The following is an 18,662-nucleotide window of genomic DNA, read 5'->3' on the forward strand; positions in this document are numbered from 1 at the left end:
AAAAAAAATCCTTTCAGAAGCTGTAGAGAGAAGGTGCTAGAACTGTGTACGATCATGACTGGAAAGCAGGATCCCTCAGTGACTGCCGAATCTTCTCAGCACAAGACAGAGAGGCGGCTCGCCACAAGCTTCCCCTGATCCCCCCACCCCCCCAGAAGAAGGATGACCCCACCGACCAGCTCACAAATCCAATTCAATTGACAACGCAGCTCTTTCAAGGGAATGAGGCGGAGGCTCGCTTTTATGTTAAAAGCCACCAGCATCCTCCCCGCCAGACATGGACATGACATTTTTAAAGGAATTATCTGGTCACCGCGTTTTAAGCAGACGGCTCTGAGGCATCCGTCCGCGCCAGTCTCTCTCCTCTTCCTCTTTGCTTTTGCATATATGTAATTCCGGAGGTAAAGGGGGGAAGAAGCCTGCCGGGAGTCAGAAGGCATCCTACTAGCGATCAGCTGACACTCCTAACTGAAGGCTGCAATGTGTCGCTTATTCGTTTTATACCGTGGGAGCTGCGGGGACTAGCAGAGAGCTGAACTATGCATTTCAAACAGCGGTGCTTGTTCAGAAAGAGGGGTGAGAGAGAGGCAGCCGGCGAGGAAAGAGCGCAGCTGGACTTTCTCCTTCTCTTCATCCATTTCTGCAGGATCATGTATTCGTAAGGGATGAGGCGGGCCACGGCGATCCCAGGCCTGAGCCGCGGCCTACCCAGTCAGTTCAGAGCCAGGCCCTCCACTATCGGAACCGAGAGCGCTTTGCCACGATCAAATCCGCGTCTTTGGTAAGCTGGTACTCCCTACCCACCTTCCCTGCCTTCCCCTCCTCCCTGTCTGGCAGCCTCCGGCCCTCCCTGAGCCTCCCTCAGCTTCATGGATGGGAGAAAAAGGAGCTAGGGATGTTGTCTCCCTCCAAATAATTTTATTCATTTCAGAAAAAAAAAAATCTGTTGGCATAGCAACCTGATCTCAGATATTTAGCATTGTCTATGTCATAGGAAAAAAACCTTTGTGTGTGTGATTTTTGTGTGTATGTGTGATTGTGTGTTGCATATGCTGTATATGCAAAATATAAGGCTTTGAGATGAGTTGCTGGCATGACCAGTTTTTTTTTTAAAGTGATCTGTGTTTTCATTGAAATAAATAATGCTAAAATATTTTCAAGGTATGGATGTGTGTGTGTGTGTGTATGTGTGTGTGTGTGTGTGTGTGTGTGTGTGTGTGTGTGTGTGTGCAGGCACTATGCTTCTTTTTATATAGGTGCATGTGTGTCTCTATGATGTACGCACATACACACACACACACATCAAAAGGTAAAACATGATCTAAAAAAATGTATATGGTTGCCGGCTACCATCTGTAATTGTAGAAAAATGAGACACTTGCTTCCCAGGGATAGTCCACCGGTTTGTTCTGGTTCATTCATTTATTTATTGCAACAGTGGTAGTGCCCAGTTTTCTCCCATTTAACCCCTGAAGAATTTCCTGATAGCCATAAAGGCTTTGTAGAAGAGGCCAGCAGCGGCTGTGGGAGCTGAGGGGCTGTCGGATTCCTCAGCATTTTTACTACTGCAAATGTGATTGCCGGGTGCCCTTGTAGTAGCAAAAGGGGTGTGCTCAGGAAGACTTAGTTTTCACGCCTCCTCCCCTTGGCCCCCCACGTGTGCGCGTGCGCGCTCACACACACACACACACACACACACACACACACACTCTCTCTCTCTCTCTCTCTATCTCTCCCTCTCCCCCCTCTCCATTTCATCCTCAGCATTTGGAACTCTCTTTTAGCTTTTCCATCCAAATCTCACTTCTCAGCCAGAAAATTTTGAAATATTAGCTGTTTCACCCAAATGAATGTTAGAGGTCACATGAGCAGGAAGAGTTACTGTACACTGCTTGGCCATTACATCCAGAACCCATGATGACATCATCCGAGGCCGACCCAGAAATAATCGTTTTTTCTTGTCCTATTTTTCAAACCTGATTTCTACTTTTATTCCCCACCCCACCCTGCCAAGCCTTAAAAAAGGGGGGGGGGGCTTCAGTGAAATTTAGAAGGAATTATAATCTCTGACAGAGCAAATAGAAGGAAAATGGAGATGAAAGCAGCAATCTATTGCTCATGCCTATTCCATGTGGAAAAATCTCACAGTTTAATGCACTCCGTTCATAAAGAACCCCACTCCTGAGTTCTTTTATGTTGAAGTTTCTTGTAGCCTCTTTAATGGGCAATTTTTCATCTGAAAGGAATAGCCCACCGTGTGCTGGGAGATCTCAAAATGTCCACTCTGTAGCTGCTGGTGCTCAGGAAGCATCTGAAAAACATGCCTGTGAGTCCGACAGAACATGGAGGGGCTGTCAGCAGTTGCCTCCTTGCCACGGTGTCTGACAGGAAAACTGACCATTCACCACAGGCTCCAGTGGGGCTTGTCCCTTTAACCCCCACCTGCTCTCGAGGGCTGGGAGGAGAAGCCATGGGAGCCTAAGCAGCAGGAGCAGGAGCTGCAGGAGGCAGACCTGAGCCCCAGCAGTTCCCCCATTGTGGGACAGGTTCTCTGCCTTCCCTCAGGCCACACCCTCCTCCTTCCCACATCATATATTCATGACTCTCTCCTCCCTCCCTTCATTACTACAGCCATGCCAGAATAGTCTCATGCCTGGCCTCAGCCTCAGAAAACTCCCACCAGGGCTGCTCAGCGTGAGCTTCAGCCATCAGGGCCCTCCTCTCAGTGGCTAATAGAAGCCGCTCCCCTGCCAGGCCACTTCAGGCTGTGGGCAGAGCCTTCCGAAGCTCCTCAGAGTCCTACAGGCTTCTGAGTGACCCCGCCCCACCCGCATGCAGGGAACAGTGAGCTCCCTCCCTCTGGTGTACTTTTCGATTTTCAAAAAGGCCTCTGCTCCAACACTGACTTAGAAACCTAGCTGCCTGGGTTTGGGTGGGGCAGTGGCTGGCACTCTGGGCACAGAAATCAGTTGTCTTGTGGTGCAGCCTCTCCTGATGGGATGCCTTGGGAGTCGTGATGGGATCCTTAGAAGCTCTCCTGAATATCTGGGAATTTTTGAAGGAGAAAAAATAAAAAATTTAGGGAAGAATGGGGTAGGGGTTTGGCTGGCTATACTGTGTCCCCTTTAGGCCAATCTAACTATTGGCATGGCTATTATCAAGTATTTCAATCTCTTTCCCCTCTATACGGTCTCAAATACCAGACCCAAGGACTGCCCAAGTCATGACACTAGAATATTGAGAAGAAGTGTGTAATTTTAGAAAATGGGTCCCACTTCAATTGAAAAGGAATAAGGTGGCATAAACAACAAACATTAAATTAAGTGCAGGGCCATGAGACACTGACCAGTCAGCAACAATCAAACCACTGGGCAAACTGACAGTTGATGACAATAATAGATTGATTGGTTGATGTGTCAACCATTGGGTTACTGGTTGACTGTACCCTTTCTCTGTAGTTTTCCTTCTGGTTAGAGCTGCTGACGTGTCACAGAGAGATCTGAAGGTGATCAGCAAAGAGAAAAACACACAAACTCACTTTTCCATTATGAGCCAAATAAATGGCAAGAACATTTTCCAACTTGACTTGCTAGCTAACTAGCACCAACAGTTAGCTCTTCTCCAATGTGTCTTATGGACCCATCTTTTCCACACAAGCCTAACAGAGGCCCTAGCAGGACACTGCCTGCTCTCAGTATAGCTCTTTATGTTGTATCTCTGAATGAGGTATGTGAAGGCTGTGAGCTATGGGCTCTCGCAACTGGGGGCATAGTTGTCTGGGGTACCTTAAAACAGAGAATTCTGGATTCCACACACTGCTGTCCCATTGCATGTGAAACAAAGGAACAGCAGGTCTTGAAGGAACTTTGGAATATAGCTTCTCCATTAGACCCTTCCATGAGCATCCTTGATTAGCCTCATGTAGACCTAGGAGAAGGAAGAGAACATCATGGCACCTGCCTGTTCTTACTTTCTGTGAGGACCTGTGGCCTGAGCTGGTCTGTTGCTGAGAGGAAAGCAGTTGATATTATTCTCAGGATTGTCTCTCTGAGTCCTTGGGTCGCCACTGACTCATGAAAACAATTCTGGCTGTTTTTGATGTTTGATGTCACTTCTTACATGTGACGTTCTAGGTCTCTGGCAGTTTCCATGGTAGATGATGACAGAAAGAACAGTAGGTCACAGGGTTGACCAGATGGCTCCCATGCTGCCTCCTAAAGGCTTCACAAATGATTGTGATTGGCCACACCTTAGCGAGAGAGCACGAGAAGAAAACAAGTTGGGGTCATCAGAAAAAAACACAGGAGAGACACTGTTGTTCTGTCCCTGTGATGCAGATTTTTCTATTTGGCCTTACCAGAGTGAGGAGGAAAACTCCTAAGAAGGGATGTGCACTTAGAATCTCTGAAGCATGGTCTAACTGTTGAGCTCACCATGCGGCATCTGAAAACATTACTGTGTCACCTCTCAGGAGCCCAGAGCCAACTGGTTGAGTGTCTCCTCCAGGACAGTGCACCAGTGGATGTGTTACCTGTCAATACTCGGCAGGCCGGGGAGGTAAATCAGTCAGTGGGGTTCAGCTTCCCAGCACCCATGTGAATAGCCAGCTATGACCCTGTGTATCTGAACCTCAGTTCTTGGGGAGGGGGCAGGGTTGGGAATAGGAACGGGCAGATCCTTGGCCAGCTCATTGGCCAGCCAACCAAGATGAATTAATGAATTCATCATCCCAACATAAGGTGAAGAACATTGAGAATGACACCTAGAGTTGACCTCTGACCTCCATACATATGTGGCACATACATGAAGTGTTGCTGATACCAGTGTCTTCCCCCTAGCTGTCAATCAATATGCCCAACCCACATGGCCACTCGCTCAGTAAATGCATATCATATAGTGGAGTGAATGAATGAGGTCTCTGCAGCCACTGCCACATGGGATTTAGATTGGGAAGGGTGTGTTTTAGCTAGTTGTGGCAGTGCATGCTTGTGATGCCCCACATAGGAAGCAGAGTGAGGAAGGGCTCAAGTTCAAGGCCAGCGTGGACTACATAGTGACATACTAGCTCCCTTTTTAAAAACTGAGAAAAGTGTATTCTAGTTATTCTGATTGTAAGTGGGGGAGATATAGTTGGGGAAGGGAGGACAGAGAGAAGAGATAAAGCAGAAATCACCTAGTATCACTCATGACTGTTAGTGGGGAACTTAAGACACTTTCCCTTTGGTGCTCCGAAGGGTGCTGGGTCAGGTCTCTGCATCCAACATAAGGCTCACCACGTTCACTCTGAGCACTTGCTGGCAGTTTATGGATGCTTAGCTCTAAGGTGACCACTTCCACCAAATGCACTGCTTTGCTGCCTAGGAAAAACTAATCCTGTTCATGAGCTTAGATCACTTAAGTTCAGTAGGTTGCCTCTTGGCCTTCATGTTTGCACATGGTAGACACATGTGTTCTAGACTGTAGCTCAACTGGTTTGCTTCAGAACCAGATCTTCCAGCATTAAACAAGGTAGTGCTGTAAAACTGTGAACCTCCTTTAAAAGGTACTTCAGGCCTCCTGGGTAGGACCCGCTCCCTGTGTGTGAGATAGGCAGTAGTTCTGACTCAGAAACCATATGTGTGTTGGGAATATAGCTCAGTGACAGAGCACATGCTAGAGGTCAGGACACAGTGGGAAATATTCAAACCTAATCCTTTTTTAGTATATGAGGCGTGGTGCTGAATATAGAAGACAGAGCCTCATTAATACTAAACATACATGTTCTATCATATGTCACCTTAAAGCCCACAAGCTGGTGATGGGTAATTTTATTGTTAAATGTGCTCTTCTACCAGAGTTGGTGGTACACACCTTTAATCCCAGCAGCCAGAGGCAGGAGGATCTCTTGAGTTCCAGGCCATCTTGGTCTATATAGTGAGTTCTTAGCCAGCCAGGGCTCTATAGTGAGACTCTACCTAAAAATAAAAATGAAGTGAAGCCCATCCTCTGCTGTGCACTTGTTGAGACGCAGAGCTGAGGCCCTAGAAGCAAGAGTGTGGGGAGATCTTCCTCCAGGGCTGGCAGGAGAAGTTCGGAGACCAACAGGTCATTCCTGCTCCTTGACTCAGAGGCCCCTCAGCCCTTGACACAGTCCATCACACTGAGGACAACTGGGCTCATCTCTCTTTTCCTGGAGTTGGGGGAGAGGGTGCATCAAAAGACTTCAAGAGGTCAATTCTTTGCCCAAGGTCAGGGGTCTAGTTGGGACAGAATGAGTGTTTTTCCCCAGCATCCCGTGGGTGTGGCACCATGGCACTGTCGGCTTATGTTTGGTCCCATTGAGACATCCCTTGTAGAACTATAGTCAGCACACCCTGTAGCATCTTCACAGCTTCACATCTGACTCGACTATAGATCAGACCATTCTCTCCACCGCTCAGTTTTGGGAGGAAGGATTCTTTATAACAGGAATGATCACTTTCTCTGCTTGATAATGGATTCCCTAAGGCAGTTCAAGAACGGTGGGACCCTTGGTTCTTATCCCCAGGATGTATAAGAATTAGATAGCATGTAATAATGCATGCCCTTAATCCCAGCATTCTGGATACAGAGGCAGCCTTATCACTCTGGCTCTTAACCAGCCTGGTCTACATAGTGAGTTCCAGGCCAGCCAGGGCTTCATGGTGAGACCCCATCTCAAAACAAAGCTACAGCAAAATGGAGCCAGAGTGGTAGGGCCAGAAGTGTGCTAACCCCTGTGAGCCCAGTACCTAAGGGGCAGAGGCAGTCTTCATAGTGAGTCACAGGCCACCATAAACAACATGGTGAGGGCCTGTCTCAGGGCTGGAGAGGCTGCTCAGTCAGTAATGTGTCTGCTTTATAAGCATATGGACCTGAGTCAGATTCCCCAGAACCCATGTAAAAATCCAGGTCCAGTGGCATGAGGTGGGGGCTGGGGGTAACAACAGGTAGATGCATGAAGGTCTTTGGCCAGCCAGTCTAACAGATTTGATGAACTTTGGTTCACTGATTCTGTCTCAAAAAATAAAGGTAGAGAGGGGCCAGGAGAGAAACCCAGTGTCAGCCCCTACTCCAGTCCCCACACTGGAGCAGGCAGGGGCACACCCAAGCACACGCACACACCCACACAAACAAGTACATCCACTACACACAGTTACAAATCTTGGAGATAAATTATAAAATAAAGTATATAAAATTATTAGCTGTCTGAAATTCTGTTGACCAGACAGTGTATTCTTCAGACAAATGGTGTGCAATTGAAATAAGAATTTATAATACAACTAACAAATGTTTAATATATTTCATGTTAAATTTTGTAAGCCCGCTTCTCACACTTTCATTTAAGCTGCCTACTTTGAGCTCAGAAAGATAAAACTTAGTGTCTCTTAGTGGCTCACAGCTGCCACATGTGAGTTAGAGGCTACTTCAAACTATATACCAAGACCATGTATCATTAGTAATAATAATAGTAGTAGTAGTAGTAGCAGCAGCAGCAGCAGCAGCAGCAGCAGCTGTAGTAATCTCTGTATGTGCCCAGGAAGACAATCTAAAACTCAGAGAGTTTGGTGGTGGCAAACGGAAGGTTTGTTTGGAGTCTGAGAAGGTGACTCTCCTAACCATGGGGTGGGGGTGGGGCGGTGTTGGAGAGCAAAACTGCCCTCCTGTAAGTAGGCCTGATCCAAAGGAGAGCTTGCTGGGCTCTCTGTCAGTTACCTTTGTCACATTTGAGCCAGGTTTGATAAGACAGGCAGTGGGACCACCCTGTTTGCAGGGATTCACCCCCAGGTAATACAGAAAATGCCTGGCCCTCTTCCTGGTCCATCTTTGGGCTTCCTACTATGCGGTAGTCACCTAAGAGCATCGTATCAGCTGTAGGCCTGTGCATGTGCAGCGTTCAGATCCATCAAGATGGCATTAGAGCAAACCCTGCTCCCCTCTGGGAATCTCATTAAAGAGGGAATTCCAGAGGGCTAAGGCGATGACTCAGGGTAGAGTGCCTGCTGCTCAGCTCAGATCCCAGCACCCATTCGAAGGCAGGCCAGGCACGGTAGTGTGTGCCTGTGATCTCTACACACTGTGGGGGTGGAGACGAGGAGAAGATCCCCAGAGCTCGCTGGTAAGCCAGCCCGGTTAGAATCCTGAGCTTGAGGCTGAAGGAGTAAAGTGGAGAGCAATTGAGGAAGACATTCACTGTCAACTTCTGGCCTACACACACACACACACACACACACACACACACACCACACACACACCACGCTCACACACATGGTGAGTGTGTTGCACACACAAACACAGGAATACTGAAATGAAAAGTCAGTATCTCCATGAATCATATCTACCTGGAAACAGCCACTGTACTGTCATATTTGTGGTAGAAAAAAATTCCAAACTCTAAAGGCACTGAATGGTCTCCATTGACCAGAATTATTTTCTTCTTTTCCCTAAAGTTGTCCTTGTGTGTGGTATTGAGCATATGGGATTGAAACTTATACACAGTGCTCAAACTACTTCCTTGTTTCCCTAGTGAGACAAGTTTGTAATCCCAGCACTTGGAAGATGGAGGCAGGAGGCTTGTCATGAAGGTCAAGGTCTCCTGGCTTTCATGGGAGGACACCCTGTCTCAAAAAGAGAAAAGTGTCTGGGGATTTAGCTCAGTAATAGAGTACGTGCCTAGTATTTCACCTCAGCACTGGGCTGTGGAGCTTTCAGGTGTAGTGGAGGGGAGCAAACAGTCCATGTAGAAGCAGAACAAAAGGATGGAGGGTTTGAGACCAGCCTGCAAAACAGGCAGGCTAGCACTGCAAGTCCTTAGTCTCCTTTCAGTACTCAGAATAAAATAAAATTACTCAGGACCATAGTGACAAAACACATCACTCATGTCCACTCTTTTCTTTCAAAGTACTAAAGGGCTTTGAGGTGATATTGTCCTTTGTCACTACTTAAACATCTTCTGCTCAGTTCTAGAGAGGACCATCCTTCCAAGTGAGGCACACATGTGAAAGCAGGCCTTCACTCAGCTAGAAAGGATTAATGTCCAGTCTCAGGATGGCCCTCCTGCTACAGCAACGGTTCCCAGCTGTCCTCAGCCTGTGACCCTATCACACAATTCCTTGTGCTGTGGGTGACCCCAACCATAAAATTATTTTGCTGCTAAGTCATAACTATAATTTCGCTACTGTTATGAATCATCATGTAAATATCTGATGTGCAGGATATCTGATGTGCCTTCCCCCCCCCATGGAGTTTGTAACCCACAGGTTGAGAACCACTGCTCTGTCATAAGGACCCAGTTGAGACTGGAGGGACACCTTTCTGACTAGAGCAGACACACAAACCATGCCAGGTTGACCCACATAGTGAAAACAGTGTAAGGACATTTATAGCACTGTGGGGTTTTCCAAGAAAACTTATTTTGGGGGTGAAGAAGAGACAGGCCTCACTCTCCAGGGGAGTGGCCATATCATACAGCAAAAAGCAAAGTTAACATTCCGAGCCATCCAGGAGCTATTCTAAAACAGGGGAAAGCAGAAGGAAGCAATCGGCAGCTCCGTCAGGGAGGCTGGGAAGGGCGAGAAGCTAGCGAAGGAGGCTGGGAAACCCCAGAAGGGTCAAAAGAAGAGACAGACCGGAGGCTCCCCTGGGCAGCGGGCTTGCTGGACATTGAATTGAAATTGAACTAAAGAGAAGTGGTCCCTGTGAAACTCAGAAGCACCTTGTCCTTTTTAGGAAAAAAAAAATTAGTGTAACTTGTGGACAGCTCTTTTAAGGATTGGGGCAAAGTGAAACATGGGGCTTAAAATCTTTGTGTGTGCATGCGTCTGTCCATCTCTCTCACTATTAGGATGATCCTTTAAAAATGCATAGCTTCTCAGTTGGAAGGGGTCCCAGTACCCTGGGGGCATTCACAAAGTCTGAAGGTGTGTGTGTGTGTGTGTGAGAAAGAGAGAGAGAGAGAGAGAGAGAGAGAGAGAGAGAGAGAGAGAGAGAGAGGGGAATGACAATTAACAATACATGAACAACCTACCTTATGAGTGTGTAAAAGACCTGAGAAAATGAGATGTTTTTGAGGATGGCAGTGCCCGGCATAACCCCCTGCTCCAGGTCAGCCTCTGGAGGCTTGGAAGCCACAGGCTGGCGAGGATGCCAATGTCGCAGGGTGTTCTCTGCTTTGCCGTGGGAAAGCTCTGGTCCACACAATGACCTGGAGCTCTGTCCCCCACCCCCAACCTGCCCCAGGTTACACGGCAGATCCATGAGCATGAGCAGGAGAACGAGTTGCGGGAACAGATGTCAGGTTATAAGCGGATGCGGCGCCAGCACCAGAAGCAGCTGATCGCCCTGGAGAACAAGCTGAAGGCTGAGATGGATGAGCACCGCCTCAAGCTCCAGAAGGAGGTGGAAACGCATGCCAACAACTCGTCCATCGAGCTGGAGAAGCTGGCCAAGAAGCAAGTGGCTACCATAGAAAAGGAGGTCAGTAAACAGAGTGGGAGGCACCTGCCCACAGGTGCTTCTGCCCCCCATGTCTCTTGGCGGTCAGCAGGGACAGGAAGAAGCCAGAAAGCATTGTTGCTGGGTGGGGGTCCATCTGAAATCACCGTGGAAGGCAAGATAGCAGGGGTTTCAGCTGAGAGAATGGCTCCCTCCGCAGAGGTCTGTCCCATGCCTGTCACACCCTAGTTCTCCTCCAGCAATTCCTTTAGTGAGGCCCACCCCTGCCTGTGTCTGCCACACTGGCCACTGGGCACAAAGATGTAACCTGGCTGTGATTTGGGCTTTCTGAGGAAGAATCTCTTCTGCATCCATGTCTTTAACTAATGTAATTATTATTTAGTGATTATTTAGTTAATTTTTTAGTAGTCCTGGGGATGAAGCCAGGGCCTCCTGCATGCTCACCTGAGCTTGGCTATTGGGCTCTATAAACTCATCTGGAAAACATTCTCCCTAGCTGTGTTGGAATGCACCTGTAATCTCAGGGATTTAGGTGCTGGTGCAGGGGGATTACAAGTTCGAGGTCTTCATGGCTCATATCACGGTACCCTGACACATAAAGGAAACCAGAAGATAAAGTGATAAGACAAAGAATCACGATACTGCCTTTATTACTATTAAATGTTTTGTAATAGAAGGAAATGATGGGCCAGGCATAGTGGCACATATCCATAATCCTACCACTGAAAAGGGGGAGCCAGGGCAGACACCAGGGCCCACTGGCCAGCTAGCTTAGCTTCAATGGTGGCGAACCTCAGGCCGATGGGAGACTTTGTCTCAAAAAACAAAGTGATGGGTGGGGGTGGGGTCAGGGAGAGAGAGAGCTCAGTAAATAAGACCACTGGCCATGCAAGCAGCCTGAGATTGGGCCCTATATGGGCATGGCTGGGTGCACACCTCTAGCTCCAGTGCTGTGGAGATGGAGACAAGAAGATCACTGGGGCATGCTGGGCACCAGCCTAGAATCAGCCAGAGGCCACATCTCAAACCAGTAAGGTAGAGAGTGGCAGAGGCCAGTGTCCCATGACCTCTGGATCCGTGGGTATCCACACTCAGTCACAAGCATTCTTTCCCCACCATACATGTCCACCACATTCACACACGTGTGGGTGGGTGGATGGATGGATAGATGGATGGATAAATAAATAGCAAGGTGAGTGGCCCCCAAGGAACACTATCTGAGATTATTCTCTGGTGTCCAGTGCACCTGCACACATATGTACACATACCACACACGTGCACATGCGTGTGCACACACACACACACAGACAGAGATAGAGACATGCATATGTGTGATCTACCTTCACATTTACCCTACTGTTGAGAATGTGTTTTTGAGACACAAAAGAACCACAGAAGACAGATCTTTAGATTGTCTTTCACATGGGGTGATGTTTTTTGGCATTTGTGGATAGCTGAGTCCGGCACAAACCTCAGCCTGACCTTGGCTTCCTCTGCCGTCCCCTCAGGCAAAGGTAGCCGCAGCGGATGAGAAGAAGTTCCAGCAGCAGATCCTGGCCCAGCAGAAGAAGGACTTGACAACTTTCTTAGAAAGTCAGAAGAAGCAGTATAAGATTTGTAAGGAAAAAATAAAAGAGGTAAGAACGTATACCCATGGTCATCATGGTCACCATGGTCATCCACCACACCTGAACTGGCTCAGAGCTGGCTGGCAAGGGCCCGTCCTACACTGTGGTCAGCTGTTGAATCCTGCAGTTCTGACTTCTTGTTAGAGTTGTTGGAAAGCACATTAAAGCAGAGGACTAGCACCCCTCGTCCTGCCATCCTCACGGGCCTGGAGTGGAGTGTAAAAATGCATCTTTCTGTGGAGTTCCATGGGATGTTGATGCTACTGAGCCAGGGGCTGCAGTTCAGGATCTGTTCTTCTAGCCTGCTCTGCACACTTATATTCACAGGTTCTCAATAAATCTCCAGCCCAAGAGCACCCACAGAGTGTGGGCTCGCTGGCCGGTCCCCCACAGAAACCAGTGTGCCACCTCATCCATTTAAAGTCCACCATCTTCCTACTGTCCTCAGAGAAGGTTGAAGTTCTAACAAGCCCACATGGCAAACCACCAGCTTCCCCTTCTAGTCTCCTCTCACTTCCGTACCTTCCCTACCCCAGCCTACTCATGGTGCTGCATCTGCAGTGACACCTGCCCTTCAGCTGCACAAATGTGACAAGCCTCCTGCCCCGGAGGCCTTTGCACATGGTGTTGCTTTACCCTATCTGCAGTTCTGCATGGTTCATTCCTCACCCTTGTGAGAATTAGGATTCATTATTGAAGTCTTACCTTCCCCAGGGAAGCCTTTTCTAAACCTCTCTGGCTAAGATACACGTCTTCCGTTTCATGAAACTAGAGTTTTTAACAATTTTCCAAGGTTGTTAGCTGCTTAAGAACCACAAAAGCACCACCAGCAGCCGGAGGCTTGGGAGAACCACTTGGGAGGCTGAGGCAGGTGGATTTCTGAGTTCAAAACCAGCCTGGTCTACAGAGTGAGTTCCAGGACAGCCAGGGCTACACAGAGTAACCCTGTCTCAAAAGAAAGAGAAAAAAAAAAAGAACCACAAAAGCAGAGAGCATGGCGGCATTGCCCGTGACTGTGTATGGTGCATAAGTCTATTTGCTATATGAATAGACAATTCCAGAATGTTTGGTTGAAGAGCACAGATGGACTTACGAGAGTCCCCGGAAGAAGCACTCTTTCATCTGCGAGCTTAGCTTTGCTCATTCTCCTCTTCCCAGTATTGACAGGTGAATCTCCTGGACTCCTGCACAATTTCTTCTCAGAAGGTTTAGGACTCCTTATCTGCAGGCTTCCTTGGTGTATTAAGTTTAATAAAGTGCGCTCTTGGGCATTACTCTAGTGAAGTCATTCTCTGGAGTTCACAAGCTGATTGGGGGATAACACAGGCCCTAGGGAGGAACCTGGAAGTGAGTAGGTGGGGCATCCAGGGGGGTCTCTGCCCTGCCCAGGTAAGAAACTGTGGCAGCTGATCCATGCTGACAGAAGGCCAAGAACCTCTGGCTCTCTTAAGTTCTGGGAACTAGAGAATCAAGAGTAACAGCACATTGAAGAAAAAGTCTCCTCAGGTTTTTGTTTGTGCTTTTCCTTTGTGAATGACTGAATGACAGGATATTGCTGGATTTTGGAGATGGGTTTGATTTTTTTTTTTTTTTAATAGGAACATTTGCGATTTCCCCCAATTTCAAATCCCCTCTCCTTTATAAACTCTATGTGCTTACTCCTGCTCTGGAGCCCGTCCTTTAGAAGTATGGCTGCCATCTTGGGCATTTGAAACACTAAGATATTGAGGCTCATCAGATACCTTTAGAAGATTCTCCACAAAACACCCATCCCAGAATCCTGTCCTATTCCTGGCCCAGTCCCCAGATTAGCTTCAGGCCATCATGTTCAGAAACATAGAAGGTTCAGACATTTTCTTGGAGACAAGCCAACCTGAGTTCTTCAGCCACTTACTGAGTAGATGTGTTCGACGTGCATGTTCAGAAACCCTTAGAATCTCACCTGTGGGCCAATCACAGGGATGCAAAGGATATTAATAATCCAGGCTCAATTTTGGAGCAGCTCCTTATGGACATATTTGAACCTAGACACACCAATTCAATCAAGGCTGATCATGTCATAAAGAGATGCATCATCCAACCTCTCTGATTTACAAGTGCCTACTGGCTAGAGGCAAAACTAATCTAAATAGTGGTGGTTTGTGACAAATGTTAAGAAAAGCAGGTAGTTGCAGGTGTGTGAGTGTTAGCCAAACAGGAGCCAAGCTGGTCTATATGAAGGAGGGTGAGTGTGCTGCACTCTCTCAAAAGTACTCTCTTGCCCTCCACAGGCAAGCATCCCAGCTGTTCCAGTTCTCCTCCCTCTTCAAATTGCCCACATGCTCTGGGAAGCCAGGGTGGAGAGTTCCTGCATGTGATTCCCTCACCTTCCCATCCCAAATGAAGCACGATTCCCTCCCTCCCAGAATTCATGTTAGGGACATCTGCAGAGCCTCTTCCCAAGTTTGAAATCATCCACTTCTCCAGCCTCATACCAGGGAGAAGTGCCTAGTATAAGCCACTGTGTTACCTTATCTTGGCCTTCCCAAGAGACTCCCAGCGGCCTCCTTAGACAGGGTCCTGCCTCTGTGCTGCTCTGCACACTGTAACCAGCATCCGGTTTCTCATTAGGACACCCCCACACACAGAATATCCATCCCTAGAGGGAAGGTCATTGGCAGTCTGGGGATGGAGCTCATGGGTAGAGTACTTGCCTATCATGTCTGAGTTCAATCAAGTAAGTCCCTGGGTTCAGTTCCTAGAAATGAGTAAAAATCCTGTTCTAGTCCAGGTCTGCAAGGCTTCAGTATCCGTCGGCCCGACCACCTTCGTGGCCTGTCAGATCTCACAGGTTGTTACCTCTTGACCACATTACTTGTACCCCATGCTAAGAGTTTTCACAGGCTGATCTCTCCATCCAGAGTATCAGAATATCTTTCCTCCTCTCTTCTCCCAGTTAACTCCCACCATTTCTTTCAAATGTCAGCACAGTTGTTACTAAGGTCAAATGCTTTCCAACACTCTGAGGACTCTGGTCCTTACCTTGAAGGTGAGGTTGGCCATCATTTCAGTTCATGTCCATGGATTTTTTTTTTTTAAGATTTATTTATTTGGGCTGGAGAGATGGCTCAGCAGTTACAAGCACTGACTGCTCTTCTGAAGGTCCTAAGTTCAAATCCCAGCAACCACATGGTGGCTTACAACCATCCGTAATGAGATCTGATGCCCTCTTCTGGGATGTCTAAAGACAGCTACAGTGTAGTTACATATAATAAGTAAATCTTTAAAAAAATATTTATTTATTTATTTTATGCACATTGAGTACACTGTTGCTATCTTCAGACACACCAGAAGAGGGCAACTCATTTCATTACAGATGTTTGTAAGCCACCATGTGGTTGCTGGGAATTGAGCAGTCAGCGTTCTTAACCGCTGAGCTATCTCTCCAGCCCCATGTCCATGGATTTTAAGTTGGTTTTTGATTCTGGATTGTCCAGCCCTTGAGTGTCAAGGTGCCACGATCTCTTGCTCACCTGCCACCTACTAGTCCTGTAGTCAGGGCTTAGACTCATTGGTTGATGACCAAATAAATGATTTCTGGGAGTGAGATGCCAGAGTGAGGCAAACTCAAGCATCCCTCTCACTTAACACCTAAATCGTTGGGGAGTAAATGAATTGGGGCAGGGCTGTGCGCCAAAAGCCTTCCCGTGCCTCTCTGCACTCTCAGACCACAGACCTGTCCTGTTCCTCTGTACTGAGCAGTTTGATGGACCTGGATGTGTTTGTGTTGTCATTGTCTTAAGGAAATGAACGAGGACCATAGCACACCCAAGAAGGAGAAGCAGGAGCGGATATCGAAGCATAAGGAAAACCTGCAGCACACGCAGGCCGAGGAGGAAGCCCACCTGCTCACTCAACAGAGGCTGTACTACGACAGAAACTGCCGCTTCTTCAAGCGGAAAATAATGATCAAGCGCCACGAGGTGGAACAGCAGAACATTCGGGAGGTATTTGTCACCTCGGCCTTCAGGTGGGGGGGTGGAGAGAGGTTGGGGGGTGGTGTCTGTCTCCTCCGTCCCTGTGTCCTTAGCCACTAGCGGCAGAATCACGTGCAAAACGTGTCAGAGAAGGAAGCTCCCTCCAATAAGAGCCATCCACACACAGCATAGGGATCAGTCTTGGATGGATGAAAAGCAGTGCTGTAGCTGGGCGGTGGTGGCGCATGCCTTTAATCCCAGCACTTGGGAGGCAGAGGCAGGTGGATTTCTGAGTTTGAGGCCAGCCTGGTCTACAGAGTAAGTTCCAGGACAGCCAGGGCTACACAGAGAAACCCTGTCTCGAAAACACCAAAAAAAAAAAAAAAGAAAAGAAAAGAAAAGAAAAGCAGTGCTGTAATGAAGGTGCACTGTATCCTACCATTCAGGGCAGAGCAGGAGCTAAAGCAGAGAAGGGAACTTCTGCTTCCATCCGGCCTGCTTGTTCTGTGACTCTATGGGAAACACTTAAATGGCGGGGTGCTGCTCCGAGCATCATCACGGTTGCTCTAGCATTGGATGCCTACAAAGTGTCTCCTTGTGCCATGCTCTGTCCGGGGCAGGACACCAGGGCCACCAAGCAGCACCTGGCAGACATAACTGACTAACATCAATCTCCTGCCTGAGTGTCAGTGACAGGCCTACAACTATGTAAGCACGGAGCCGGGAAGGAGCTTGGAGGAGAAACCAAGGGCAGCCCGAAATCTGGTGTGTGGAAGGCAGCCTGAGGAGGGGAGCTGGCCATGGCAAGCCGAAGGCCTCGCTTACGGTGAGGCCTAGTAAATGCTAGCTCTGCTTTGAAGAGCTAAAGCATCAGTGTGAGACCAGGCTACCCAAAAGAGAGGCAAAAACTGGGGAGGGAAGCAGGCAATCTTCTCAGTGAATTCTGCCCCAGAGGAGTCCTTAGCACAGAAAGTAGAAGCTGTACCACAGGGGCATTCCTAAAGTTAGCCACAGCTAATTCTTACCAGTTTCCCACAAGGATTTCAAACAGAGGAGTCTGCAGCAATTACTGCTCACAAGACTGAGGCAGGAGCTTGAGGCTAGCCTGAGCTACGTAGCAAGCCCATGTCTCAAGAATAATGATGCTGGAGCTAGGGAGACAGCTCAGTCAGTGGAATGCTTGCCACACAGACATGAGGACCTGAGTTCAGATCCCAGAACTGAAGTAGAACTCTAGGGCCACCAGTGTGACCTATTATCCCTGCACTGGGAAGATAGACACAGGAAGATGCTTGGAGCTTACTGCCAATCCAGTCTAGGCTAATCAGGGAGCTCTAGGCTCAGAGAGAGACCCTGTCTAAAACTATGAAGTGGATGGAAATTGAAGAAGTTGACATGTAATGTCAACCTCTGGCTTCTGCACACACATGTACACACACACACACATCATCACCATCATCATCACCACCAATTGTTATAGTAATAACTGCTAGTCTTCCAATTTGGGAATGAGAAGGGCATGAAAGTGCTCACAGAGATGAAGGATACAGAAGGCACGCCAGTCTGTCAGGAAGGCATTAATCATCTGAGAAGACATGCCACTTAGCCATTGGTAAAAACACTAATGGTTCATAAAAACCCAGTGTTTGCATGCAAGAGGGAAGCACCCACCTCAGGCACCACTAACAGAAGAGCAGTTGGAGCAAGTGTCTCAGAAAACCTCTTTTGTTTTGTTTTCTGAGACAAGTTCTCCTCATGTGGGCCAGCTGACCTGAACTGTCAATCTCCTGCCTCAGCCTCCTGTGTGCTGGGATCACAGGTTGCCTCTTGGTTGAGTTTAAATTAAAAGAAAGAACAAAGCAAACTGAACTTTGCTGACCACCAACCATTCTAGACCAGCCAGGCTCTGTGTTTGTGTTTTTTAAGATATGGGAAGGAGACACTGGTAAGTGGTAGACATTTCTGCTCAGGGCACTGACTCATCAGTAGACAGAGAGGGAGAGAGAAAGGAGCTTGGCTTGGAGTGGCACGAGGTTGATTAAAATGTGAGTCCTTAGTGAGGTCCAAACTTAACCCAAGGGGTCCTGGGAAGGGAAGAGATATCCAGATCCTGTGATAGTGTGGGGCCCTCTGCTGGGGCTCAGACGGCAGACAGACACACAGTGGAGCTGTTGTGTTGATGTGTCAGGGACATGAGGGGGTACAGGAGAGAAAAGCTAGTAAGGTTCACTCTGGGAGGGATAACAGCAGATGTGTGAGAGAAGCCATGTAGAGAGAAGAAACAAGAAGCAAAGAGACCAAACATGGGGAACCAGTGTGGTCAACATGGTATGAGCTTCCAAATGACAGCTGGGTCCCAACCATGATTCCAAACAGAATACATGGGACCAGGTCCATCCATTTGGTACCATTTGCCTACTGTACACAGGACCCTGGGTTCTACCTCTGGTACCACATGCAAAGGTTATGATGGTTCACATCTGTAATCCCAGTACTCGAGATGTCTGGGGCCAGCCTGAGCTGCCTAAAACCATGACTTAAGAAATTAAAAAAAGCCAGGCATTGGTGGCGCACACCTTTAATCCCAGCACTTGGGAGGCAGAGGCAGGCGGATTTCTGAGTTCGA

The 18,662-nt window shown here is 48.0% G+C and overlaps 1 protein-coding gene across 2 annotated transcripts in view; it reads left to right on the top strand.

The window, feature by feature from the left end:
* Taok3 (TAO kinase 3) overlaps window positions 1–18,662 on the top strand; it is a 165,469-nt gene that overhangs the window by 129,547 nt on the left and 17,260 nt on the right. For both annotated transcript variants that reach the window (XM_031337622.1, XM_031337623.1), the window contains 4 exons: window positions 647–781; window positions 10,237–10,473; window positions 11,961–12,089; window positions 15,863–16,066. In XM_031337622.1, coding sequence (XP_031193482.1) covers window positions 647–781; window positions 10,237–10,473; window positions 11,961–12,089; window positions 15,863–16,066 — 705 coding nt within the window. The remainder of the gene's footprint in view (window positions 1–646; window positions 782–10,236; window positions 10,474–11,960; window positions 12,090–15,862; window positions 16,067–18,662) is intronic.

This window comes from Mastomys coucha, unplaced genomic scaffold, assembly GCF_008632895.1.
Source record: "Mastomys coucha isolate ucsf_1 unplaced genomic scaffold, UCSF_Mcou_1 pScaffold22, whole genome shotgun sequence".
NCBI classification, from domain to species: domain Eukaryota; kingdom Metazoa; phylum Chordata; class Mammalia; order Rodentia; family Muridae; genus Mastomys; species Mastomys coucha.